We start from the raw sequence: 27,009 nt of genomic DNA on the forward strand, positions 1-27,009 counted from the left end.
AATTCCTGCGTGATGGGATCCAGGAAGAACCACTTCCTTGACAGGAATGAGAAAAAAAAAAACAAATCCTTCAGATTACAATGAGCGCGAGAGATGGGAAGGTGGTTCCCAGTTCCTAGGCAGTCAAGGTAGGAGATACACATCACTTTGAGTGACTGGTTTCTCCTCTCCCTCACAGAGGCATCCATGGGCTAAAAGAGAGGGTTAGTAGGAGCCCAACCTATCTAATACTATGTGAGGTGTCAGGTATCTCAAACCAAAAGCAGAGAGCTCTTTGCCTCAACATGCCAAGTCAAAGCCTGCTGACGTTCTTGCCTCAACTGCCTTCCTTATTCTTTTGAATGCAGCATCCAGGCTAGTCTTCTCTTGCTGATCTTTAAGAATGTATTCAGCATTCCAAGCAAAGGCAATAGGGTGGAGTTCAGATCACCACAAATAGCACATAAATACAAAAACGCCAGGTAAATCTACTCATAGTTCCAGCCCTTTCCTTGACCGAAGGAACCTTAGCGAGGTCAGGAGCAGAGAGGCAAAAAGGAACTGCGGAGATCCAGTCTGCTGCCCTAGGGCCAGGGCGGCACACATGGAGTGTGACTTGACCTTAGGACACAACTGCCCTTACGCAGGAAGCACTGTGTTTCCGCCATGAGCTTTCTTCTGACTCTTTTCCGCTCCTCCAAAGTTTTCCCAGGTTTGATCTTAATTCTGCTATAGCCATTGCACAATTTACCCAACAGTTTAGTGTTTGTAGAGGTAAAACATAAAAAGCATGGCAGAAGGGGATACAAGTGTCTAGGTCACAAGGAAACACACACTAGGAAACTGCAACCATCTGCAACACAGCTGTGTTTATGAAAATGCTCATCTCCTCCAAACACAGTGACAGCAGAGAACCACCACAGCTATGAAGCCTGCAGGGGTTTCAAGAATCCACAAGTAGTCAGTCATTCAAATATGGTGTCAGAATTAGAACTTGGGAAAGTCATCTATTTGGACTGTTGCTTTCAGGTGCCTCCAGCTTTTATGGTCTAATCAGAAAGGTGGAAATAGCAGCACATGCTTTTCAATCTGGGTTGACCCAGATGCTTTCCTGGCTTATTTGGGCATCCCTCCAGCAACGGCAGCCAAGTCCTACAAGTTCAGGGTGAGAAAATAACATGCACTTCCTCACTGAGCAAATCACTCCCATATTTTTGGAGGCAATCTGGGGGTCTTTAGGCAAGGTCACTTTGTCTGAAGAAGGTTGCTTATGTGGGATATTTCATCATTCCTCCTGGCTGAATGTTTCTAATAAGCTTTGCATGCTGAAAGAAATACTAAAGTGTATTTACACAGCAAGCTTGGCTCAGGCTCCACTTCCCTAAACCTATTATTTTCTCAATCGTAGCAGAAATGCATTCCCACTAGGCTATATTGCTCAAATAGATGCCAGGGTTGTGAATTCTTACTGTTCAAATTGCTAGCTAGACAACAATGTCTCAACTGTGGCTGCTTCTCTACAGTGTTTCCTTACTGGAATTTAGTTAATAGAACTAGGGTGTATTTGTCCTTCTGAGCTTTGTTAGGAATGACTACTAGCATCTGGAAGATGATCTAAAAAGCACAAAGTAGACAGGAGTCCAATTTCTTCAATGCGTAGGCAGCCTAAAATTCAATCATGTCATGATTCTCTGACTCCACCATGCATGCATCTCTGTTACACACTCACTCGCAGGAAGGAGTGGCAGGAAGCATGTCAGGAAAATTATATTCAGGTTTTATGAAACAGTCTCATTCTTAACAAGCTATTCACCAGCTTTAAGCCACAAAATGGTTTGGAGGTCAAACGTTAAGTCGGGAATAAGCAGCCTCAAAGAAAGCCCAGGCAGAACAAAATGAACTTGGGGTCACTTTGAACCTTGGTGCAAAAACCACTGACCAAATGCAAATAACTTGTGTACGAATCGCACACTGCCCCATATTGTTTGCCTGATACATACAACAGGACAGCAGCACCCAGAGCAACAAAGGGGTGAATTTAATCCCTGCCAAACTCAGTTCCAGATGTTCTCCTGATTCACGGCTCTGAAGGAACATTTTCCTTGCCAAAATTCCAAGAGCATGATCTTGACCTCAATAGACAACAAACAAAAACATTTTTAAGCCTTTACATGGATCAGATAACTTGGAATTAGTTTACACTTTTTGAATACTGTGGAATTAAAGTTCTAATTCATTTTATGGGCAAGTTCCAGCACACATCACACTCCTTCAAAAATACATCAGTGCAGTGTATAGGTGAAAAAGAAGCATGTCTTTCAAAGAAGAAAACGAGAACTTCCACAGTGTGCCAGATTCAGCCCAAACAAAGCCAAGGTCAAATCCCTACTCAGATATGAAGCTAGCTGGACCAACAGAACTAACCAAACTAACCCATCAAACAGTAAAAGCAAGAAGAAAAAATACAACATACTTAGATATTTAGTACAGGTTGAGTATCCCTTATCCGAAATGCTTGGGACCAGAAGTATTTTGGATTTCAGGATTTTGCATTTACATAATGAGATGTCTTGGAGAGGGGACCCAAGTTTAAACACCAAATTCATTTATATTCATTCATAAACCTTATATGCACAGTCTGAAGGTAATTTTAGACAATATTTGTTGTGAATCAAATGAAGTTTGTGTACCTTGAACCATCAGAAGACAAAGGTGCTACTATTCCAGCCATCTGTGTGGGCAATTTCGAATTTTCACAATTTCAGATTTGGAATTCTGGATAAGCAATGCTCAACCTATACTGTTAATTAGGAAGTGTACCAGAGAAGAGAGGGTTCAGATGCTTTCTAAGCTTAACTAGTAGATACATCTTACAAGTGTGATAAATGAAATCAAAAGGATTATGAAACAGAAAGGTACTGTGCAGATGTGCTGGATCAGAGCTTCTGGGACAGTATGTGAGTTTTTGGACTACAAATCCTAGAATCGCGATTCTATAAGCTGTAGTTCAGAAGAGGGGAGATTTTTCCCACACACTACTACCATGTTTCCCCGAAAATAAGACAGTGTGTCTTATATTAATTTTTCCTCCCAAAGATGTGCTAGGTCTTATTTTCAGGGGATGTCTTATTTTTCCATGAAGAAGAATTCACATTTATTGTTGAACAAAAAAATGAACATTTATTATATACTGTACAGTAGTTGTCATCACAAACCAGCATAACCAGACAAACTGTGAATCCTATCAAGAATTTCTTGTTACTACCAATATTTCCATGTACAACACTCTATGGTACATGCATTTACTGATCCTGCATGCTCTGGTGTTCTGTTTGTTGGGCATGCTTCCAAACGAAAACTTTGCTAGGTCTTACTTTTGGGGGAGGCATTATATTTAGCAATGCAGCAAAACCTCTACTAGGTCTTATTTTCTGAGGATGTCTTATTTTAGGGGAAACAGGGTACCTGGGAATTTATTGGGAATTAATCATCCTAAAAAGAAACTTTTCCACGCACTGGAGTAGGAAAGTGAGCAACAGGAACTACCTCAAAGGTGCTTGTGACATTCGGAGAAGGATAGGGAAGAGGAGAGAGGATTGCATCTGCCCAGCAACAAAAATATTAATATGTTGTTTTACCCGGGGAAGATTCTTCCTCTTCCTGCTTCCAGCCTCGCCTGCTTTGAAGAACTTCCATTCGGTCAGCGTAACGGGAAGAGTTGTGTCTTTCGCCAGCTTCCCACGCAGGCAGATCCGGGTGGTTTTGAGCTCCAAGGTTTTGCGATGAAAAAAGTGTGGTTTTGGGGGAAGCTGAAGAGAGGAGGGAGAAATGGACAGAGAGAGTGAAGAAAAGCGAGAATGAGCAAATGCTTCCCTAGGAAACTGAATGAAAATATGTACCCACAATTTGTAAAACAGAGTTTTTGCCAATACTGTAGACTGCTTGGTTTTTCTAGCAGAAACAATATGGGGGAACAAAAAGAATGGAAATAATTCATGGGGAAACAGCATAAGCAGGGAGATCTCCTTGTCTGTTTTCCTCTATTTTACAATATATTTATTTATTATGAAGGCTAAACTCTACAAAATGCCAAGCAAGTCAGTACAAGTGGTTCTCATTAAAAAAAATTCTCTCTCTTAGGGGTGTATCCTGTAGGCCCCATGCATCATATTAATCATCATTCTCATCATCTGCACTACCATTTGACAATCCACCAAATATTTAAATAACTGGGTGCTTTGGATAACCTGGTTCCTGCTGTAACCACCAGCTAACCCAACCCACCGAGAAAACAAAATATCTAAGGATTTCATGATTCTCAATTTCAAAGCTATTGGTGGATGGCAGATCATTTTGTATCTAAATACACCTTTCCCCCTAAAACCAGAAATGAACTTTTCATCACTTTTGAAACAAAATTAGCAGGTGTATGCATGTGCCTTCAGGTCGCCTGTCAGTTTAGGGCAACCTCATGAGTTTCAATGGCTTTTCTTAGGCAAGGAATACTCAACAAGTAGTTTTGTTAGTTCCTGCCTCTAAAATTAATAATCTCTGTAAGAAGTGCTAACCAGAGCTGCCTCTCCTTAGTTTCAGGTCAAATATAATCTGGTGCTTTTAGGGTATTTAGGCCCTGAAAAAGTGAGTAGGTATGGCTGTTCGACCCTATCCAACTGCCTACCTTTAAACAAAAAAAACATGGTTCTTATGTACCATATAGAGGCGATGATGCAGTACACTGTAGGTCAGAAATATGGAGGTGGAAAATCAGCCTGTAGACCCTTGAACATTTCCCATTTCCCATTTAAAGACGAACTACCAGATATAAAAAAAATGAAAGGGAAAAGTTCAAGAAAAAGGAATAAAAGGGACAGAGCATTTTTGTCATGGAAATGGACTCAAGAGATTTAAATGAAAGGAAGAAGAACAGAAGTCAAATTTTTTCTTTTATACTTTTTCTTTTTTTTTTCCTTTTTGCCCGTTTCCGCTCCTCTGTACCCCCCCTTTTCTCTCTCCCATAGTTTTTCCCTCTTTTTTTATCTGTGGTGTGTTATTATTATTTTTTTTAGCTTTATGGTAATATTTTAAAATTTTTCAATAAAAATATTTTTTAAAAACATTTCCCATTTCAAATATAATTCAAACACTACAAAAGTCCCGTATTCACAAGAAGTTTTGGAATGGGCAACACAGAAACCCATGAATCTTCAAGGAGAAAAACAATCTTGGGTGGCCTGAAGAAATAAAGCTTTTATCAAAATTGAACAACAAGAAATCTCACTACTCCTTCTTCTACTTCCATGTACAAAAAGCATTCACCCGAAGCTCTTTCTCCTTTTCAACAAACAAGCTTCATTCACTAGATATGCATTTAATCTCTGGAAAAATACTGAAACTGGACAATGCTGGCAGCTAATGTACCTACTAGCATTGTGATGGTCAATTTATTCCATCAAATAATTTATCACCTGAAAATCAGAAAGGGAATTTTTGGGGCAGGGAGAGAATTTTGAATCAAAACTGTTAGGCACAATGTGTAGAAATGCCATGGAAAAGGCCTTAGCCTGAGTAAAGTGACCATCTAATTGTGAAGGAATTTCAGGCTGATGGACCCCAATGGGAATGCAGGGAACTACCATATGCAGAATCAGACAATTTGACTGAACCTTTTTTAAAAACAAAGTATAATCGAGTACTCGATTTCATCCTAATCTTCAGTTTTGAATTGCTACAAAAATAAAACAGCTTTTATGACCAACTGCGTAGTACTTGGTGCAGTTAATACTAATGGTTAGCCTAGAGTTTCCAGAAGGAGTTTTTTCAACCATTATCTGAAAATTCTGCAGATTCAACTTAGGAAGTTTTGTAAGCAGACTATGAGCTTTTTCACTGAGCTAATGATCTTCTTCCCTCTTTCATCTGTAGGCAAGAGTGCTATGCAGATAAGTTGCTAAACGGTGTCTTTACCTTGGGTGGCTTGATGGTGTTACGGGGTGGAGGCAGCTTCCAAGCAGAAGGGATCCTCCAAAGAGGCTTCACTTTGATATCCTCATACAGGTTCTCCTTCACAGGATCTAGGGAAAAGAAGTGTCTTGAAAGTGAGAGGTGGAGGGAGAGAGCACCAACTCTATCACACTTGCTGGCAAAAAAAAGAGGGAGGGGGGGGGGGAAGAGGAGGGAAAAAGAGGAAATGAACGGAACCTACATCTTACATCAACTATTGCCAGCAAGAATGAAAGAAAAGGGATATTAGGAGAGGGGATCCTTACACATAACAATAAACAGAATTTTATCTTATCCTGGTTTATTAAAATGGGCTTCATGTTAGTATAAGTCACTATGTTCATTCTGCTCTGATCCAGCTCTTCCTGCTACATGAGCAGATAAACAAACCGGATATTGAGATTTTTGTGTCACATCTGAACAGGGCATCATGATTTTTTTATTCCAAAAACAACAATGTTTGCGAACCAACAACAAAGTTTGCAGGAGCAAACAGCTTTTTGACAGTAATCCAGGATAAACCAGGAATCCTGGTTTACTGTTATGTGCAAACCGGAGCAAGAGAAAGCAAAGAGGCAGCATACACAAACTTTTGCCCTTTCTCCTCCATCTACTGCTTTCCAGAAGAAAAAAAGCATTTAATGACTAGATACATATCAATAATAATCTATACCTTAATTCCGGAAACCCAAAGAGCCAGTGAAGTGACAAATAATTTAGAAACTTACCAATAATGTCCTCATAGAGGTTGTCCTCTGACTGTGTGCAATAGAGGCGGATATTTGTGGTGCCATTCAATTCCTCATGGAGTTTTTGGTACTCCATGGCTGCTAGTCGGTTTCGGTAACCTTGAATGTCCTCAAACTCAAATGACTTTCTGCAAACAAATCAATCTCGTAAGCCTCACGTGCAACAACGCAGCACAGCCTATCTATCTCCTATCTTCTGTTAAGGCTTTACTGCACTAAATAGAACTAATTGAAAGGTTAAATTTATGTCTGTGCACAAAAATGTTTTTTATACATTTTAACAAAGGTAATATTTATTATACACCATTTCAGAAAGTTCAACTTTCATTGACCAGGTGTATAATAACAAAACAAAGCAGGAGGGGCTATTTTTATTTAGAATCTCTCAGAGCCATTCACGTTCACTAAAGGAATGAATAAACAGCAGTTATTGGTTCTATATCATCATTTTCAATCCTGGAGTTCTCCATATGACCAGGCTGTCTGAGTATGATAGAAGTTACTGTCCAACACATCTGGAAAGAACCAGATTAAAAAAGACTGTTCTACACCATGAATAGATACATGTGGAGGAAAGATATGAAAATCTCAATTTCCAAAAGCCATAATCCAATGGAGAAGTAGACACACTTATGGTAAGTACCTCTGCTCAGAATTAGCTCTAGCTACTCACATCATGTGTTTTGTATTAGGAACAGCTGGAAAACAACGTCTGTGGCTTAAACTTTTTTTTTGCTTTCCCTTTCATTGCAAATACAATAAAAACATTCATGCTACCCAGTTATATGTTTATGTAAGATTAAATGTGGTTTCCAACTAAAAATTTATAAATCTCCATACAAGAAAGTCAAAGACGATAACAGTCTTTGGTAAATATTGGCTCTGCACCTGGAAGTTGGCCCAAAATATTCACTTGCTGCATAACCTACCCCTTGCCAATATGGGAAATATATGTCTCAAGAGGGGAACATCTTTTAATATTGGTGAGGTTTTTTTTTGTCATAACTGCATTTTGACTGCTCTTAATGAAACAACAAAACCAATGACATTTGAAAAAAAGGCTATGTTCTTGCACTGTTTCTGCCATTTGGATATTTATAGAAGAGATAAAATTAGTGCTTGATCAGTATTGGTGAAAAAGGTCTATATCATCAATTTAATAAATAAACGTAAATGAAAATAAACGGATAACTCACCTCTTGGATCTGCCTCGGATTCCTCGGCTGGCCACTTTCTGCTCTGGGTCATGGGAAGTTGCTCGAGAGCAACTGCCATTACAATGAGGTTCAGGGGGTTTCCTCTCAATGTGGCCTACATTAGAGCAGTTCAGATGGTCCTTCTCAGAATGATAACGGAAAGTCCTTCGTGGTTTGGGTACCGGATTGATGCCTGGAGGGTGCTCCTCGTGGCCCTCAACATCACAGTAGATGTTCTCCGAGCTCTTTGTTGGAGGTACCGTCAGGACCTTCTCTGTTGAGCCACAGCTTTCCCAACTCCCTTTCAAATCCAAAGCTACAGATGGAAAAGTTTCTAAGTGTTTCCAAAGGTCCCGTGAGGTATAGAAGTTTCCTGGTGGCAACGTTTCCCCTTGCCAGTTCGGACTGGCCTCTTCTTCACACAAAATGCCATTGAGGAGCTGCCCAACCCTGGGGTTCTCTGAAGCCTCTTGGAGTCTCTCATCGTCTTCCTCTGTCACAGAGCAGAGCAAAGAATTTTCCCGGAAATCTAAGCCGAGACTCTGAACATTTGCTCGTCCTATTGGCTTCCTTCTGCTGTCCTGGCCATACTTGACCCCAAAGTCCTTGGGTTTCTGCCTCTCCTCCTGGCAGTCCCCTGTTGTCCGCCCCTCCCACTGAGAGATCTTTTGCTTTATGTTCCGACAGTGGCTGCGAGAGAGAGTTTGCACAGCAGAACGTGAAAAAGTGGTGTCTATACTCCCCATGGGGTGCATGGCAGGCAGTTCAGCTACATTTACTCCAGCATGCTGCCTCCCAACTGGCTATCAGAGATTTGTAATCCCAAGAATCAAGGCTTCATTGATCTGAGTAATCCAAACTTTCTACTGGAAGGTGAAGCATAACCAGATGCCACTCTGCAGGAAAAGCCAAAGACAGAAAGAACATCCATCAGAAGGGAGGAAGAAAACAGTTATGTTCAGCACCAACATTTGCAAAATCTGTTAACCTTTAAGAAGTCACAAGTCTCATTCTACCCTCACTCCCTAAAGTTAATTTAAGTGCATTTCCACATGTTATATAGCATTAACGACAGTTTACAACTCAAAATTCATCTTACAGACAACTGCGGCCAACTTCAGTGTCTGATAAGTAAATCAGTATACTACATGCAAACATCCTTCTCCCACATTTTATTTTTGGCTAACACACAAAAAATGCCAAAAATGTGAATGGTCCCTAAAGACACCTTTCTTCTCTCAAAGCTAGGAAACAAAAAGGAGTCTAAAACTTTCCAACTTGTGCAGAAGATTGGCATTTTATGATTCATGTACTTCTGTTTCCCTAAATCCTGATGAAACTTGGTGTAGAAGCACAGAATCGTAAGGTTGGAGGAGACCACATGGACCATTCAGTCCAATCCCCTACAATGCAGGAATACACAACCAGAGCATTCCTGACAGATGCCCATTCAACCCCTGCTTTAAAATCTTCCAGCAAAGGACACTCCACTATAGTTCAAAGCAACATATGGTATCCCACTGTCAAACAGCTCTTACTGTCAGGATGTTTTTCTTAATGTTCAAGAGGAATATCTTTTCCTGTTCAAGATGGGCAGCCCCTACTTAGCTATACCTAAAGAAATAGTGTACCCACTCTATCTTTTATAGGTAAGTGGATTTGCTGTGGGAAGAAAAAAGGTGATTGAAAACATAGGAAGGTAACAAATGGGGAAGGACCATATCTAGACCTCACATAAAATTCTGCAAATGAGGCAGGGTAACCTCATCATAAAAGATATGCCTGAATTCAGTCCTATCCATTTTACTTAAGCACCAAGCACCCATCTTTTGTCACTTTTTAACACAAACAATGTTTAATACTGCAACACAAGGAAAGTAGCAAAGCGATTCTTATAGGGAATCAGTACATAAAGCCCATTATGTGCCGGGCTGTGGCGCAGGCTGGTGAGTAGCCAGCTGCAACAAATCACTCTGACGAAGAGGTCATGAGTTCGAGGCCAGCTCAGAGCCTGCATTTGTCTCTGTCTCTGTTCTATGTTATGGCATTGAATGTTTGCCTTATATGTGTGCAATGTGATCCGCCCTGAGTCCCCTTCGGGGTGAGAAGGGTGGAATATAAATACTGTAAATAAATAAATAAATAAATAATTCTCTTCACTGGACCTTGTTGTCTCTTTTAATATAAGCCAGGGGGGAAAATCATCATGCAAGGAAATTTTCATTGGCACAAAAACTACTTTAATAAGTGACAGCCCATATCAAAGGGGTCTTAAACCTAAGGATAACAGAAAAGCAAGTCAAGAGAAGCCTGAGTGTAATTTCAACAGATACTTTTCAATATATCACATGCTCCCACAAAGAAAGCTACACAGATTCATAATGCTGACCAACTATTCTCAACCTGGCATCATCCACATGAGTTAACCCAGAAATCCAAAGGGGATGATAGATAACATAATTCAAAACATTGTGAGGCTGTTAAGTCAGGTTGCCCATTGATCACTCTAACACTACAAATATCCATGGAAGAATCTTTTACTTTTCATTTGTAAGGATTTTCTGAAATACAGAAACTTTTGAGTATCAACATTCAGCCTTCCCACCCTTCTTATTTCTAGAAGAAGATGTAAATGGGATGATGAACACAAGGTAAAGAAATCCAGAGATATCAGGAGCACAGGATTAACAGAAAGCATGACAAGAGAGAGCTGGCTGATAGTGAGTGTGCACAGTGTAAACAACTGGTGAGCTTGAACCGCAAAACCCAACTGATTAGAAAGTGGATTAGAATGTTAGATTGTGTGAGACACACCACCACTCTCATGGTCTCCTCAACCTCTTAAAGAAAGGATTAGCACAGAAGCACTGGTTGCCAATGTTGCCTTCCTTTCACAAACAGGAAACAGGGTGAGACCATGATGCAACCCACCACCCACAGAGACAGCAGGCAGAGGTGGCAGTGGTGAGGCTTGAACCCAACAGGTTGGTTTGCAGATTTCTGTTCACCCCACACCCTGCATGATGACAGAGCAGTGTAATATTTTCCCACCCTCTGCACAGCTGGACATAAGTGTCTTTCCAGGTCTAGAGTTGCTTCAACATTCAATACTGCGCAACAACATATTCCGAAGTTGGTGGAATTTGTTACAGGACACCCACCAACACCAACGCCTTTGCTGTTGCCCCTGAGGGCGGCCTCAGAGTCAGTACTAGGAACAGCTGCTAATGCCAAAAAACCCACAACAGGGAGATTTTCCTGTCACCATAAAGTAAGACAGGTGCATTTGGGAGTCACCCTCTTCCACAACACTTCTGCACAGCCTAGATTAGCAAAAGCAAAAGCATGGACACTCCTCACAGTAACTGGCTGGCATCAAGTGATTATGGAGCAGCTGTTAAGATCACTGGAAGAGAAGGAGGGGAAGGCTACTTAGGGCAGTGGGGGGGGGGGGGGAGAGAACTATGAATAAAACAGTCATCAAGTGGGAGCACAGCTGAATATCCCCAAGGCTCATCACTCCACATAGCAGCAATTTTGACTTTCTGCTCCAGACTTTACGTAGAGTTCCTGGCCATTTTCTTACAACTGCGTCATTTATCTTGTCCATCACCTCATCCCCTTTCAGAATCAGACTCTGCCTCAGACTCACGTGGCTTATCAGTCAAATTTCCACATCAAGGAAAGTGGGAGTAGACATTGTAAAAGCCTATTGTTTCCCTCTAATAAAATACTCCCTGCAAGCTGTCATCAAGGAGAGGTTTAGCATATAACCTTTCCCCTGATGAAACAGATTTGTTATCTTGAAAGTTTTTAGTTCTATGTCCTTGAGTTTAAAGTGGCCATAGAAAAAGGAGGAAGAAACTATCATGCAAGTTAACTGCTATGTTTCATCTATTAGTAACACCCTTCATCTTTTCTCCTTTCCAAAGGATGGACTTCCAAGATGACATCAGAAATCTAGAGCAATTTCTTACATCAACTTGCAAAACGTTCTGCCATGCCACTGTCAGATAGAACTAGAACTTATAAAAAAATTTGGTGATACATCCCCAGAATCCCAATTGTCATGTTACTTAGGACATTCTACAATTTTCTTAAAATTTTCTGGATAGAACAAAAGATGGAGAGTCATAACTTGGATGACACTGAAAACAAAACTCCAGTATCTAAGAAGTATAGAACTAAACTCACTTGAAAAATGGGAAATATTTAAGTATCAAATGTGACTGCTGAATTATAATCAGAACCACAGAACCAAGTAAGAAAATGATGATTCAGTACTAAAATGCTTCATTAAAGAAGTATGTAGCCTACGCGAGTTGGCCAACAAGCAGTTATGAGCTGTCTCTTCTCCATTTCAGTTGTCGAAATAAAGAAGTTATTTTTGTAACAAAACCATTACCCTCCCCGCCCCCCGCCTTGATTTCTTTTAATTTTGGTGGCCAATTTTCAGGAAAAAGATTGGATCCCAAATGGTCATTAAGACCTCAAAACTGCCAAAATGCCTTAATCCCAGAGTGTACCCCAAATAACTACCCCCCCCCCCAAAGAGGCTCACTGATGCAGCTTGACGGATCAGTATGGCAGGCAAAATGCAAACCAATGCTAGAGCAGTTGACCACCCTCCTCTATAAATTAATACATTCACAGACTAGACCTCAATGGTTGGTGGATCCTGGACACTGAAAATTGAAACTAATGAGACCTGCCTCTGACAGCATGCCAATTTCAATCAGGTGACGAACTGAGTTCCCATTCAACTTGGTAAAATCCATGTGGGCTCTTCACCTCATGCCAATGGATCAACCGGCCAGTCCTGCTCAGGTAAAAATGTAACAGTTTATGTATTACATCAGCTGGGAAATGCAGGCACATGTATAACCAAGCCACCCTTTTTGACAAAGTGAATGTATGCAAGAGATTAGACTTTTTGTCTAAACAAGGACACGTCTTTCTATAGAAATGTTTGTGGGGCATATTTAAACATGTACCTGCCATTCCAATTGTCAAGGAATCAGGCATGGCTTCATTTCATCACCCAGTTTCACTTGTACACTGAGGGTATCATATATAAGTCTGGATTAGACTCAGAAAGAGGAGGCTTGAAAATTGGAGGAAGGAACACCAAGACTTTAAGATTGCAGATGACATCCTACCATTTATAGAAAATAGCAAAGACTTGGAGCAACTATTGAAGACAGTCAAGAAAAAAGGCAAAGGCAAGGTTACAAATGAACAAAATAACCACAGATAATTTACATAACTTTAAAGTAGGCAATGAAGATACTGAAATACAGTAGTTAACAATTTTCCATACTTTGGTCAGTCATTAATCGGAATGGTTACTACAAGTAAGAAATCAGAATGGGTGCATCTACATTGTAGAATTAATGTAGTTTGACAGCATATTAATTGCCATGACTCAATGGTATGGAATAATGGGAGTTAGTTTCGCTGCCAAATAATGCTGCTGCCTCACTAAATTGCAACTTGGATGATCCCATAGTATTGAGCCACAGCAGTTCAAGTGGCATCAGACTGCATTAATTCTACAGTGTATATGCATGCATAGGATCATCCTAAATTGAAGTTAACCTGAAGGCAATTAACAACAAACACAACAACAACCTGCTATTCATAACAAATGAAAGATGAAACCATTTATTATTACATACTTTATCAGAAGTACAAAAGAAAATAGTGTAAAAGAAGCTGGGAAACACACAGCACAAGCAGCTGGGAAACTCCCTTAAGTTACAGCCTGTAGTCAGAGATGATGATAAATAATGTTCAGCACTATCTGGAGAGCTACATGTTCCTCAACTCTACCCTAGGGTCAAAGCTGTGGACCTGTGAAAGTAATAATTTGGCATTTTTTGTCTTTCAGTAATATCAGGCTTGTAACAATTGATTAGTTACCAACAGTGCTGTGGATTTCAAAGAGGCACGAATGGAAGGCAACAGGGAGAAAGGCAAGTGAAGCCAACCCTGACCAGGATTGCCTTCCATCTGGAAATTGATGTTCTCACTGTGAAATAACATGTGGATCCTACATAGGTCTCTACAGTCACTTATGGACCCACCACCAAGACTCTACACTTGGGTGGCAATCATACTCAGCCACAAGTTAGAGCCTATGATGTTGATTTATTATTTACTAAACCATCATTGAAAAGGCATGTGAAAGAAATAAAAGAAGATGATCCCTTCCCTTATTTCATCTTCTCTGAGGATGCTTGTCACAGATGCAGGTGAAACGTCAGGAAAGAATGCAACTGGAACATGGTCATACAGCCCAAAAAACTCACAGCAACCCAATAAGAGAAGATGTCACAACACAGAAGTAATAGTACCATGACTGAATAACTACCTTTCAGTCTACCTACATTAATGTACTATCTACCTTGTCTCAATTTTCCCTTTTGCCATATTTCCCTTCTGAGATCTATTATCCATTGCTGTGACTTGACGAAAAATTGCAAACCATTCCACTGCAAGGTGTCTTGCACCATCTTGACTATAGAGAATATCGTTGATCGTCTCTAGCTAAGGTGGAAGCAGCATTTAATGGACGAGAAGAGTCCATCTAGAGCTAGCATTCAGACTGCTGGCAAGATTGTTTGACACTAGTGTGTGTTAAATGCTCAGCTGATCAACATGCACAAGATAAGAGCTCAGAAGCTTTACTATTTTGGACTATAGCTCCAAGAATTCTTCAGCCAACACTAAAAATGCTGCTGAGGACATTCTGGTATAAAAAAAGAGCCCAAACTAAATTTTTCAGTTCCTACACTATATATATTTTATATTACATCTGTTTCCAGCCTTCAGTATCTTCACACTCTGCAAAGAACTAAAATTAGAAAAGAGCAACTGCAGATATGTCTGTTGTGCTGACATGCTTGCTGACACACCCTACATCCTGTGTGCATTCTGGCCTTTGTTACTAACAGCCTCAACTGGAAAAAAGTGGAATAGGTAAAAAAAAAAGGATACTACAAAGTGCATCCTGCAATAAGGTTCCATCTACATTCAGTTCCCTGCCTGCAATCCTTCCAAATTCAAAGCTATGAGCACACAACTGCATAACGCAAGCAAGCAATACAGATTCTCCTTAAATAGAAGTAAATAAATATTTTAGTAGGACCCAGCATCTTATCATTATAGCAATATTTTGGAAACTGCACATAGCAAGTCCCTTCTGAAGAGAGCTATCAGACTGCATGCTTGGCTTGGAAGGCCTACCAACTGCTCTGGAAAGAAGTTCCTGAAAGCAAATGAACAGAAGGAAAAGAGAGAGATGTTCAGTTTTAATTGGCAAGTCACACTCCTCATATTCCTCTCACTGTATACTGGCAGACTCCGTAAGTATGATTCTGGAAGGAAAGATACATATTATGTAAATTGGTACATAAGTAAGTGGGTGGATGGTAGAAAAGAGCGTGTGAGGACAGACTATGGTTAGAAGGTTGTGAGGGAATGCACTATGCAACAATCCTTTACATCTTCCAAGATTCTCCCCTGGCTTGGGCTGAACGTTGAACAAACAAAAGCCCTAGATAAAGATATCGATAGGCTGTGGTAACGCAATTGTGAAATATCCTACTTTGATTGACACCAACGCTGGGGTTATTTTTGCACTTCTTGTGGCATGATTCATTTTATCCAAATCTATGCATGAGTTAAAGTTCCAAATTGTTTTAAACAGTTTCAACTGATTTTAACGGTCTTGTTCAAACTTGCTAAATTATGTAAAATGCTTTCAGTCTGCATAAATTACTGTTTTATATTGTTTAAATTACTGAATTGATTTTATAGTACATCACTTGACATGCTGCAATATTGGGTGGGATATAAATATTCAGGTACATAAAATGAATTTTAAAAATAGTAGCAAGAATTCCTGAACATATTTCCTGATGCCTAATTAGAGTTGTGCATTCATAACTGATTCATACTCACAATCCCCACATATTTAAAAGTGTAAGTAATACCTAGAGATTGTAAAAACCTTCAAATCCTAATTTAGTGGGCAGCAGCTGCTGCACGTGACAGAAGTCTATTCTCTTCTTGGTAGGGGTACAATAGATCGATGTTTTCAACTTTCTCATGCAAATGATCTGTAGTACGAGGACGAACTTCATTAGAGACCACAACAAAGATCACTTATAGGATGGAATGGAAGCACAAGTCACAATTGACAGGAGAACAGTCCCTTGCTGTTTACAGCGGCTGCTGCCTTTTAACTCAGCATGTGGGGGTGTATACCTAACTAGCTGATTTAGAGTCTTCCTCCTCCTCTGGCAAGAAAACACAGCTGACAAGACTGATTTTTCAGAGAGCTCAGAAAAGTTACTTTTTTGTACTACAGGTCCCAGATTCCCCAGACAACATGAACAATAGTGGATTTGAGGAGTTATAGTTCAAAAAATAACATTTCCAAACCCCATACATTTGTACAAAATATTACATATTGGCTTCCTATGTCAGCAAGCCTTTAGCATAGCCATCATTCAGACCTGATTCATAGTTAGTTAGGAGACCACCAACTAATTCCAGGTGCTATAGGCTATATTTCAGAGGAAGGAACTTGCAAAACCACCTCTGAGTATTCCTTTGTTTAAAATACCCCAATATATTCATTAGGTTTCCTGAAGTCAACGGTGACTTGAGGCACATACTCACATCAATCCATATGCCTAGCTGTTCACTAGCTCAAGAAAGGTTATTTCATTTCTTTCAGCACAAGCTCCTCCACTTATGTTCAGCATGTTGTTCCTGTGATATGATAAGGTTCTCAGAGATATCACATTCCCTTTTGTCTCTGAAAAATAACCAAACCAAAAAGCTGGCCTTTCCTCCTGCTTGAGGCACAGCCCTAGTAAGTCTCCACACCCAAAGGGAAGAAAACAGTGCTAGTGTTTAAACTTGCACAGGCTTGCAGACCTGGTAACTGTGGTTGTCATCAAGGTAGGTGACATTTCTCTTAGAAAAAGTCTACTTTTGTGTTCTGGAAAAGTGCATAGCAGAAGCCAGCTAGAACAGCCATTATTTTTGTATGGACTAGTTGCTGTCACAACATGCCAGCCACATCTCCAAAAGAATTCAGGCTCTATGAAACCCTATCAAAAATCCAGGCCCACTAGTATGTCCTTCATTAGGACACAACAAGCATTCAGCAACAGTTTCACAAAAGTTTTCTGGAGTCACTAAAAATCAAAAGCTTTCTTTCTCACGAGATCATAAATTTCACTCTATTAATCTGCAAGCAAACCCCTTTCACACCTAAACCCATACTGCTATTAGACATCAAAATTAAAGATCGCCCATCAAAGAAAAAGGCAAGGAATGCAACAATCAGCAGCCTGTCTCTTTACTTCCCCTATGTGCGGATACTGTCTGATTTTGAAAACCAAGCAGGGTCAGCCCTGATTAGTATTTGAATGGGATAGTGCCAGTGAACACTGTAGGCTTTAAGCTTTATTTCAGAGGAAGGAACCAGTAAAACCACCTCTAAGAAATCTTCATGGGGTCACCATATGTTGACAGGTGGTTTGAATATACACATTTCCTCAAGTTGCTTCAATGTGGGAAAGCTTTAGCTGTCACTCAAAAAGGTTCGCTGAACTTTAATGAACTTGACACTTTAGGAGGAACCTTAGCTCAGTGCATGCACAAAATTTGAATGATTAGCATCCCTAGAAAACACTGGGGAAAACTGGTATCTTAAATTGTAGAAAGTAGGCTTGTGTATGGATTCGTTTTGGACATTTGCCTTTGGCTTCTTTGGCTGGTTCAGAAGCCTTTAACAGCATGGACTCCACCGCCATTTTTTTTATTGGCCGCAACAGAACAATGGCTGTTGAAAACCTGCTGCTTTCAGTTTCTTTCAGTTACACGTTGTGTGTGGGGAGGGGAGCACCCGCTAGAAGGAAAAGGATCCCAGGAAGCCCATTATTAAACCATATCTCCTCTAAAGACAGAAGGGAAAGGATTGCAGAAAGAGTGGTATTTTAACTCTGATGCTTTTAATCCAGGTCTTAATGAAGGATATAAAGACAAACAATGCCTAAAATGACAGGAAGGGGGGCCTGGGAAGTCCCCCCCCCCCCATTGCTGTCAATATACCAGACAGAAACCGAATATTTCGGTTTCCCAGACTGAAAATGGATTTCTGTCCTCCTGAATTCGGGGGACTTCCGAAAAACAAATCAGAACACCCCCCCCCCCCCAAAAAATCTGGGACACCAAAACGGATTGCGGTATATCTGGATTGCACAAGCCTAATTGAAAACTCTTTAAAATCACAGTATGAACTAGCAAGACGCAGAAAGCAGAATGTGAGCTTTCTGAATCACTGCTGGGCCTTCTTTAGGTCAATGCTCCTCAAAGTGCTGGCCCACATGCCACCAACTGCCAGTTCACAGTAAGTTCCCAGGAAACTATGTGAATAGAATAATATGGCACAAATATGGTAGTAGTCACTGTCACATGGAAAATGAAGAGGGAATTAATGATTCCCCATATCAGTTGAAAAGCACTAGGTAGTATGCATTAGATCAGCATGGATTCAGACATCCTACTGTTTAACAAGAGCAAAGGTTTGAGTTCTCCCTCCAAATTAGACTGCTGTAATCAATGAAGTTTAGAAGAAAATCAGGAGTGGATTTGTATATAAAATAACAGCAACTTCTGTTTTGATACTAAAACAGTTTCATGAATTAAACACGTGTCCAGAGACATGCTATTCCATAATATGTGTATGTCCTCCTCTATGACACACACACTCCTACTCACTCACACCATTATTTTGCCCCTAGTGGACATGAGGGTTCTAGTAAACAGATCTAGTAGATCTAGCAAGTCTGAATGCTGTCCACTTAATGCTATAGACACTACAGGACTCCAGGAACCAATTATCTAACTCAGTATAATAAAGCATTCTATGTTTCTAAATGACTCTTACACTTTCAAGACAATTGTGAATGCACGAAACAGAGTGCCAGATGATGTGCCACTCCGTGAAAGCAATGGATGGGGCATCTGTGATACCCTGCTGATTCAGAATTGCCTCTTATTCTGCAAGACAGAGTAAACTGGGTCAGCCACAGAAATCTGGGTCAGCTAAACAAATGCTGCAGGTCCCTTATGATATGAAGAACTGTTGTCATTCCTGCTTCAGACCAAGGCTCAGGTCAGGCAGCCTATAGAGAATCATGTTCAGCTTTGACTACACTGTGCTTTTTTGATCTAATATACACAGTCATGTGTTATGCGGGTTGCTGTTTTCCTGAATTTATGATTTTCAGTACACATGTATCAGTACACACATCTTCAATAACTGGTTTTCCAGATTCTATCAAATTTTTATAGTTTGATCCTTTAATCAAGAAAATCTCACAGACAGGAACTATTATAGTGGCTGCAGAAGGTTCTTTGCATTTGGATGCTGCACTTGGCAAGGCATGAATACATTTTTTTAAATTCTGCTGCCCCATGCATTCCAGTTTATATCTTCTTCCCCACCAATTCCAGTTGTATTTTCACGAACTAAACCAGATTTGTGAACATTTCTAGAATGTAAATAGACACCAGTATGAGTCCATACTGAAAAAAATGGGACATGGGTGCACTGCCATGTCACTTGGCACTAATTTTTACACCACAATCATATGCCCTGCCTTTTCAGTCCACTTTCAAGATTATGTGAAAAGACAGCAAAATAGCAGTCAGCATACCTATGATATATACAAATATTTTATCCCTAGTTAACTTATCTATTAGCCTTGCCTTGCCTCAACAGAGCTAATAAAATACAATCCATTAACATAAATACATATCAAATATGAAATATCATCAAAATGTAAACCTGCACACCTATATTTGTTCTCTGCCTTGTTTTTACCTATAGAAGGTTGAACATTCTTCATCTGGAATTTCAAAATAAAAAATACTTTAAAATTGGCTGAGATGGTGACAACTTTGCTTTCCGATGGTTCACTGTACACAAAGTTTGCTTCATGCACAATTTATTAAAATATTATATAAAGTTACCCTCAAGCTATGTATAGAAGATGTATATGAAACATCAATAAATGTCATGTTTAGACTTGGGTCTCACCTCCAAGATAGCTCATTATGCACTTACGTGAACATTCAGATATTCCAAAATCTGAAAAAATCCATAATACTTCTGTTGCCAAGCATTTCGGATAAGATATACTCAATCTGTATTTATTTATTTCTTACTTCGGAAATATTGTTTTACACTTGCCTTGCCCAACCTGCTAATATTGCTAGCTGAAGATGGTGGAAACTATATCCCAACAACGAGAAACCAATTATCTTAGCTGATTGGTTCAGTGTAAAGTTAATCAACTGAACAGCATATGAAAAAAATCATTAAAAATCCTCTAATCAAGTTTAGACCTACGTAGTTATGACAAAAAGATGCCAACTCTCTAACAGAGAAGATTTTTTATGCATGAGATTATAAAGTACTAACCTCTAATTCAGATTGAAATCACATTTGAAATGTAGTGGGCACTATATCTGTATTACAGCACTATTTGAGGGTTGTCTCACTTCGTTGGATTTTCAGGCAACAGTGATAGCAAATGGATAATACTGCATCAACTGTGAAACTAATTCAGAAGACAGGAATCTGGAGAAGGATTAGCAAAGAAGTAAAGGGAAATATCCCACCTGCAGCAGTGCCAGGGCTCAAGGAAAGAGCTTCTTTCCTGATATTTTTGTCAAATGAGGGAAACTGAGGAATGCTCTTGTCACATGACAGGCAGTCCTCCTAACCTCAGTCTAGCAGTGAGAGCCAGAACACATTTTAAATGTTTTCCAGGCGCAAATTCCCAACAGGATTCAATTTCCTGAAGCCACGAGTTCCAAAAGGAGAGAGCTGCCAGCATTATTGGCTATGCCTGCTGCTCTCTTCATTGTTGAGGTCCAGCCCACCCAATGAAAGTGCCCCAACCTCTGCAAGAACCTCTCTTGCTACAATCCTGCTATCGCAGCAGAACGACAGAACAAAAGCATTGGCCCACGTACACACCGTCTCTGGTTTCCAGGCAGCAAAACTGCAGAGCGCACACAGATTCATTCCTTGCAACAACGTTAGCTATCCAAGTCCATTTCTGACATTCTCTTTCAATTGCAGCCATGTTTTTCTTAACTGTTTGAGAGCAAGCACTTCTGCCTGCCATTTGAGAACGGTGTTCAGTTGAAGAAGAACAAAGTTAAACATTGATAAACTCCCAAATACTTTCAGAAGTCACCTAGCAGAAGTCCCAGCCTGACTAGATGTAAATAATATGTATCCACATCATCTGGTTGTGATCCATTGAGCTACTTTGGGATGAAATATGTTAGAGACGCTGTACTGATTCCCATTTGACATAACTAAATCACAGCTAAGTTACTTTAATGGATGCAATGTAACAAGTGATAACTTCACTTGTTTTAATAATTTTCCATTACTGATAGTGTCAGAGTCATGCCCCCCAATAGTTGTATTATATACATCATTGTTTTTCTTTAATTAAGAGTAAAAGTAATATAGGTTGATTGCTTCTTGGGGCAACAAGTGTTTTGAATTTTGGAATATTTATATATACATAGTATCTTGGAGATGGGACCCAAGTCTGAACACAGAATTCATGTTGCATATTACTACAGGTTGAGGATGGGAAGAGTGAACTGTTAAGAGCAAAACTTTTTAACTCCTATTCATTTCTTCTGGGCATAACATCTCTTGCATTTTTATCTCCATCTCAACGAACTACACTCAAGTTCAAGGTATTAGCAACCCCCAAATCCCTGACACTTGAAACAATAATATATTTTAAAGTGTTATGTATGCTATTGACTATTATTTTTACTGACAATTACATTTGAATGTTGATCTTTTAAAATGTTTTAATTTGTAAGCCGCCCTGAAGTTCCAATTTACGGAGAGAGATATTACACCTAGTAGTCACAAGAAAAAAAAGGATATAAAGCAAAGAGCAAAAAATGGAAAGAAAACACTGTATTTCCTTGGTAATAACACATTTCAGCATGGATAAAAGTTTCATTTTATCTATATGGGTCTAGACTGCAATTTGTTCACTATGGAAAATCAGAGATAAGGTGTGAAATGCAGCCAACCCAACCTTCAGAGCCAGATACTTTGCCCCAAGCAACAAGCAGCATTCAGATCAAAGCTTTTACTTCATTTGAGAAGTATCATCAGGAAGCAAATACTCCCCAAGAGACAAATGATTTCCCTCCACCCTCTCAATGTCCCTTTCCACAGCAGTTTGCACCCGCCTGTGAAAAGTCCAGGATTGATAACAAACTGGTCAATCCAGGACTGTGTCCTTTTCATCCACTGTAACCAAGAGAAGTGCTTATGGCTTTGTATACATTATCATGCGGTTTATATTTTGTTTTCTCTATCCAGGTGTGCATCCAAGGATGACTGGGGACAACCCATCCAACTCTACTCTGCTATAATTACCAGAATTGTTGCTAACTTTATTTATGGGCAATAGGGGCGGCAGCTGCTTGCCTATAGGAAAAAAAATAATGTAAGCTGACAATGATTCCACATATTTGAGAACAGAGTAGAAACTGAAGGCTTGCCATTTCTGTTTCACTTCCTATAACATGCAGCTTCAGACTAGTATCTACATGTTTCATCAATCAGAGAAGATCCAGTTGCAGATTTTCTCTGCCTAACTGGTAACTTGAAAAAGTAACTTTTATGGCATAAACTCCCAAATCTTTGGCCAATCTGTCTTAGCCTGGGCTCTGACATCTATAGGACTTAGCTATGGAGTACTCATGTAGTAGATGTTTTCTTCATTGTTCAGCTCCTACCCTGCAATGAATGTAATTATTGAATTTATCCCTTTATTTGAGGAATGGGAAACTGTGGCAAGTTTGGGAAGGGGGATTTCTGATGTTCAAGGGTCATATGGATTGCTCAAATTGACAAAATAAATAAACAAGTCCCAATATGTACAATGGCATAGTAAAATGGTGCCCTTTATATAAAATCAAGGTTTCCCTTGTAGATTTTTAAATATTTTCATGCCATGAATGGCTGAATCCATGGATGCAGGATCTGTGGATACAGAAGGCCAACTGTATACATTTACATGTGCTGTGATGTGTGATCTGTGTGTGGCAGGACGAAAGGACTAAATCCAAATGCTTTGTAAAATTTCACAAACCAACATTTACAAAGCTGCATTTTGCCTTAAAAATACAAGTTGGGGGTCAAGGCACCATCTCCATGCAAGCAACTGCATGAGAAAGTATTTTTAAAGCAGGATAAGCTATGAGTCCTTTTCTTTTCACTCATGTTTAAGCATATGAACCTCAATTCAGGAAAGATGCTTTTAAGAGGGGGGGAGGGGACTCTAGGAATATTAATGGAGTTTTTTTTAAGGGGTGTGAATGTTGGGGAAAACAGCTGTGAGGAAATTTAAACCTTTGTTACCTATGCACAATTGTGCTAATCTGTACCTGAGTCCCACACATATGCACCTAAAAAAAGGAAAGAGGCTCAGCTGTAACTACATATATAACAGAGGATATAATTTAAGCCGAGAGTGAGAATGAAAGAAGCGAGAAGCCTCTCCCTCCTATGAGAAGGCCACCTTCTTTTGGCAAAACCACAGACATGCTGAGCAGGCTCCACAAGCCACTTTGCGGCAGCTGTTTGCGGTGGCCTCTGTGTGGGAGGATAATTGACTCCGATGGGAAAAAGGTCAGCTGAGCTGCTTCTTTTGGACTGCATGCCACCTTTTTCAATCAGCTGTCAAGATCCTGGTGCTTTCTTCCTGGCTACAACTACTGCCCTTGTTGAAAGTACAATATTACAAAGTGTGGTAGAACTAGAATGATTCATACATCTTCTATGTCTAGCCAAAGATCTCCAAGCTCTGCTCCAAGAAAATAAAAATGCTGAATCACCAGTTCATATGTGAGGCCCAGCAACAGCGGGTTCCCTCTTCAGCACCAAGCAAACTATAACTCCTTTATGTATTACTCTTGTAGGCAACTCTTCTTTTAGAAAGTTCTGAACAATTTACTTTCATGTCCCAGGCACTGCCTTATAGCTGGATGGCTTACTCTAGGGTTGGAGAAATAATACCTGAGACCTAGAAAAGCCCCCCAAACCCACCAAAACCTGACATTGGAAAGGCAATTTCAACCAAAAATGCTCTCAATATCGCAAACCACTATACACAAGAGGAGGAAAGAGATGCTCCATGTTTCTCTTTTTTCTCTCCATGTCCCTTCTCCTGCCTTATGCTGCAAAAGTATAATACGGTTACTTCTTTGAAAACCACCAAATGACCAAGTCAGCCCAATTGCTCTTCAAGGCCTTCTTTTTATATTGTGACCTTCAAACCCTGCAAAACATCCTTAAGCCCAGCTGGTACCAATCTGAGACAGTATCCCAGTGGAACATTTGCTGTTTATGTGGCCACACAAAGAGTGAAACCAAATACTAAAAGTTGGATGAATCAAGGAACAGAAATGCTAGCTCCAGCTGACAAAAGTATGTAACTCAGCTTTGCCATAGCAGACAAAATCACGAACATAATGACATTTCCTATGATGAATCTTTCAAGTTGCAAGAATTGGTAAATGCATAGGAAGCTTGCATCACAGCCACAAGACCACATTGATCACTCATGCTTGATGACAGTCTATCAGTTCAGACTGCAATACACTAAAACAGTTCATCCATTTGTGGGATATCAACCAAAGCAATCCTTGAAACAGTCACCTCAATACATTTTAAGTTCTCTTGCAGTAGGTTCCTCACAAAAATGCAGAGAGGAACATGTTTGTCTCAAAAAGGAAGCAACGCTGCATAGCTCCTTCAAACTGTCCAACAAATTTCAATCTGTGTTTTTCTGGAGTTTCAATTCCCACTCTTGAGTCCTCATTAAATGTTTGTATTTGTATACAAATACACACAAATGCTCCCAGACAAAAAGAAAGAAGATACAATAATTAGTACATGTAGAGTTGCTGATGGCTTCATTGAACAGGATGTATGAACCCAACATTCAGACAGATTCACCTTGATTATGTGAAAAGCTACAATTATTCTGAGGTCACAGCTAAATTAGGAAGAAATGCAGGAAGAAGGAGCAGAGTGAGGAGATATTTTGCCAATCTTGTGTGTATACATGCGTTACCTTAAATTTACCATCATCCTCACCCTCTGACCATGCAGATCAGGGACATTGGAAACTAGTTAAATGCTCTCAAATTCACTTGTAGTTTGGAGTCTTGCTGTCTCAGGACTGACTGAGTCTATCCATCTGTAATGGGGTCTTCCTTTTCCCTTGCTGCCTCCCACCTTATCAGTCCTTTCTATTGAGTTGTCTTCTCATGATATGAATGAAGTACAACAGTCTAACCTTCTTGGTTTCTAGAATGAGTTTAGGCACATGTTGTCAAAGGCTTTCATGGCCAGAATCACTGGGTTGCCGTGAGTTTTCCAGGCTGTATGGCCATGTTCCAGAAGTATTCTGGAACATGGCCATACACTCCGGAAAACTCACAGCAACCCAGTTCAGACATGACTTGCTCAAGAGCCCATTCATTTGTCTTTTGGCACTCTGTGATATTCATAGAACTCTCCTCCAACACATTTCAAATGAGTTGATTTTCTTCTTATCTGCTGTCTTTACTGCCTACACATAGAATCAGAAATATTACGGCACTGACAACCCTAACTTTGGTACTATATTCAGTTATATATTTTTACATATCCAGGGTCAGAAAAGCTGAATAGAAAACACTGATGAGCAGATTACTAATGGATGCAGCACTTCTCTATTAACTACTTCCCTCCAAAGAGCAAGAACTCTCCTCGTGTACACACAGAAACACTGTTTTCCTTCCGTTTTCATTTCCCTCAGGAAATCTTCAGAGTGGTTGATTTTTTCCTATTGGACTGTCTTGAACCATTTCCTTTTTCTAAGCAGAGAAAAAAGAATGGAAATCAATGCAAAATGTTACTGTTACATTATAAACATCTTCAGGGGCTGCCCTTCCTGCCAAACCCACCAGACTGTTCTGGGGACTGAAATATAAAAATCCAAGGACCCTGATATGAAAAAGCTTCCTTCCAGTGCTTGGGCTCACATGAAGTCTCCAAAGCAGTAGTCAACAAGACCTTCAAAACCAGTGTAGATGTCACACACAGAAATATGATCACTGTTCCATATAATATTGCCATTATAAAATCCCACTTTTATTTCGTGTCAAAAGCATTGGTACAGCAAATACATTTCAAATAATGGAAATAAAATAGAAAGGAAAAGAAATCACAAGCAACTAAATAGTTTTGGACCAAAAGCAGGCAACAGCAACCGCATTGTCTGTAGCTTTAAACAACTCCTCCTCCGTACATGAGGCAGGGCATTGTGGGCAAGCATACATATGCTGAGTTGTTTGTTCAGCTCCACAGTCACACAAGGTGGAGGATTCCTCCAGGTAGTGCCACCTTGCCAAGTTGTCTTTTGATCTGCCCACTCCACTTCTGAGTCTGTTCAGGGACTTCCAAGTTGCCCATTCCCGGTTTGCCCCTGGAGGAAGACCCTCTTGGGGGGCCATCCAGTTAGAATTGCCAGGTTTAGCTGCCCAGAGAGACACCCTTGCTGTTGCTGGAGGAACATCAAGAGGAGTTGCTGGAGGAACATCCCACTGAGGCCTTAATACCACTCAGCAATGCATCTGAAGAAGTGAATTTATATCAATGGAATATCATGCTAAAATAAGAAAAAGCTATACTAAAAGGTGCAGTGTTGTTTCTTTTTCTCCCTTTCCTTTCCTCCTTTGTAATGCATTCAATAAGTAAATAGCACTGCTGAATCTAGTAAGTCCATTCTTTTTATATGAGAACAAGAAGAAGTTAGGCGATTTTAGGACTTGACTAGCAAAGCTAGCTTCCCAGAATTGATGTTTTGTATTGCTTAATTATGATGCTTACACTACTCTCTGGATTGTTTTGATTACTTTTCTGAATCTTTGCTACAAATATTTAACACATATCA

General features: G+C 39.9%; 1 protein-coding gene across 1 annotated transcript in view; it reads right to left on the reverse strand.

Moving 5' to 3' along the window:
* Positions 1–27,009, reverse strand: part of dennd2c (DENN domain containing 2C) — a 67,178-nt gene that overhangs the window by 28,723 nt on the left and 11,446 nt on the right. Inside the window, exons 2-5 of the mRNA XM_016992998.2 lie at positions 7,925–8,820; positions 6,708–6,856; positions 5,944–6,050; positions 3,618–3,788 (exon numbers count right to left, since the gene is read on the reverse strand). Coding sequence (XP_016848487.2) covers positions 3,618–3,788; positions 5,944–6,050; positions 6,708–6,856; positions 7,925–8,679 — 1,182 coding nt within the window. The 5' untranslated portion in view covers positions 8,680–8,820. The remainder of the gene's footprint in view (positions 1–3,617; positions 3,789–5,943; positions 6,051–6,707; positions 6,857–7,924; positions 8,821–27,009) is intronic.

The sequence above is a fragment of the Anolis carolinensis genome, chromosome 4 (assembly GCF_035594765.1).
Source record: "Anolis carolinensis isolate JA03-04 chromosome 4, rAnoCar3.1.pri, whole genome shotgun sequence".
NCBI classification, from domain to species: domain Eukaryota; kingdom Metazoa; phylum Chordata; class Lepidosauria; order Squamata; family Dactyloidae; genus Anolis; species Anolis carolinensis.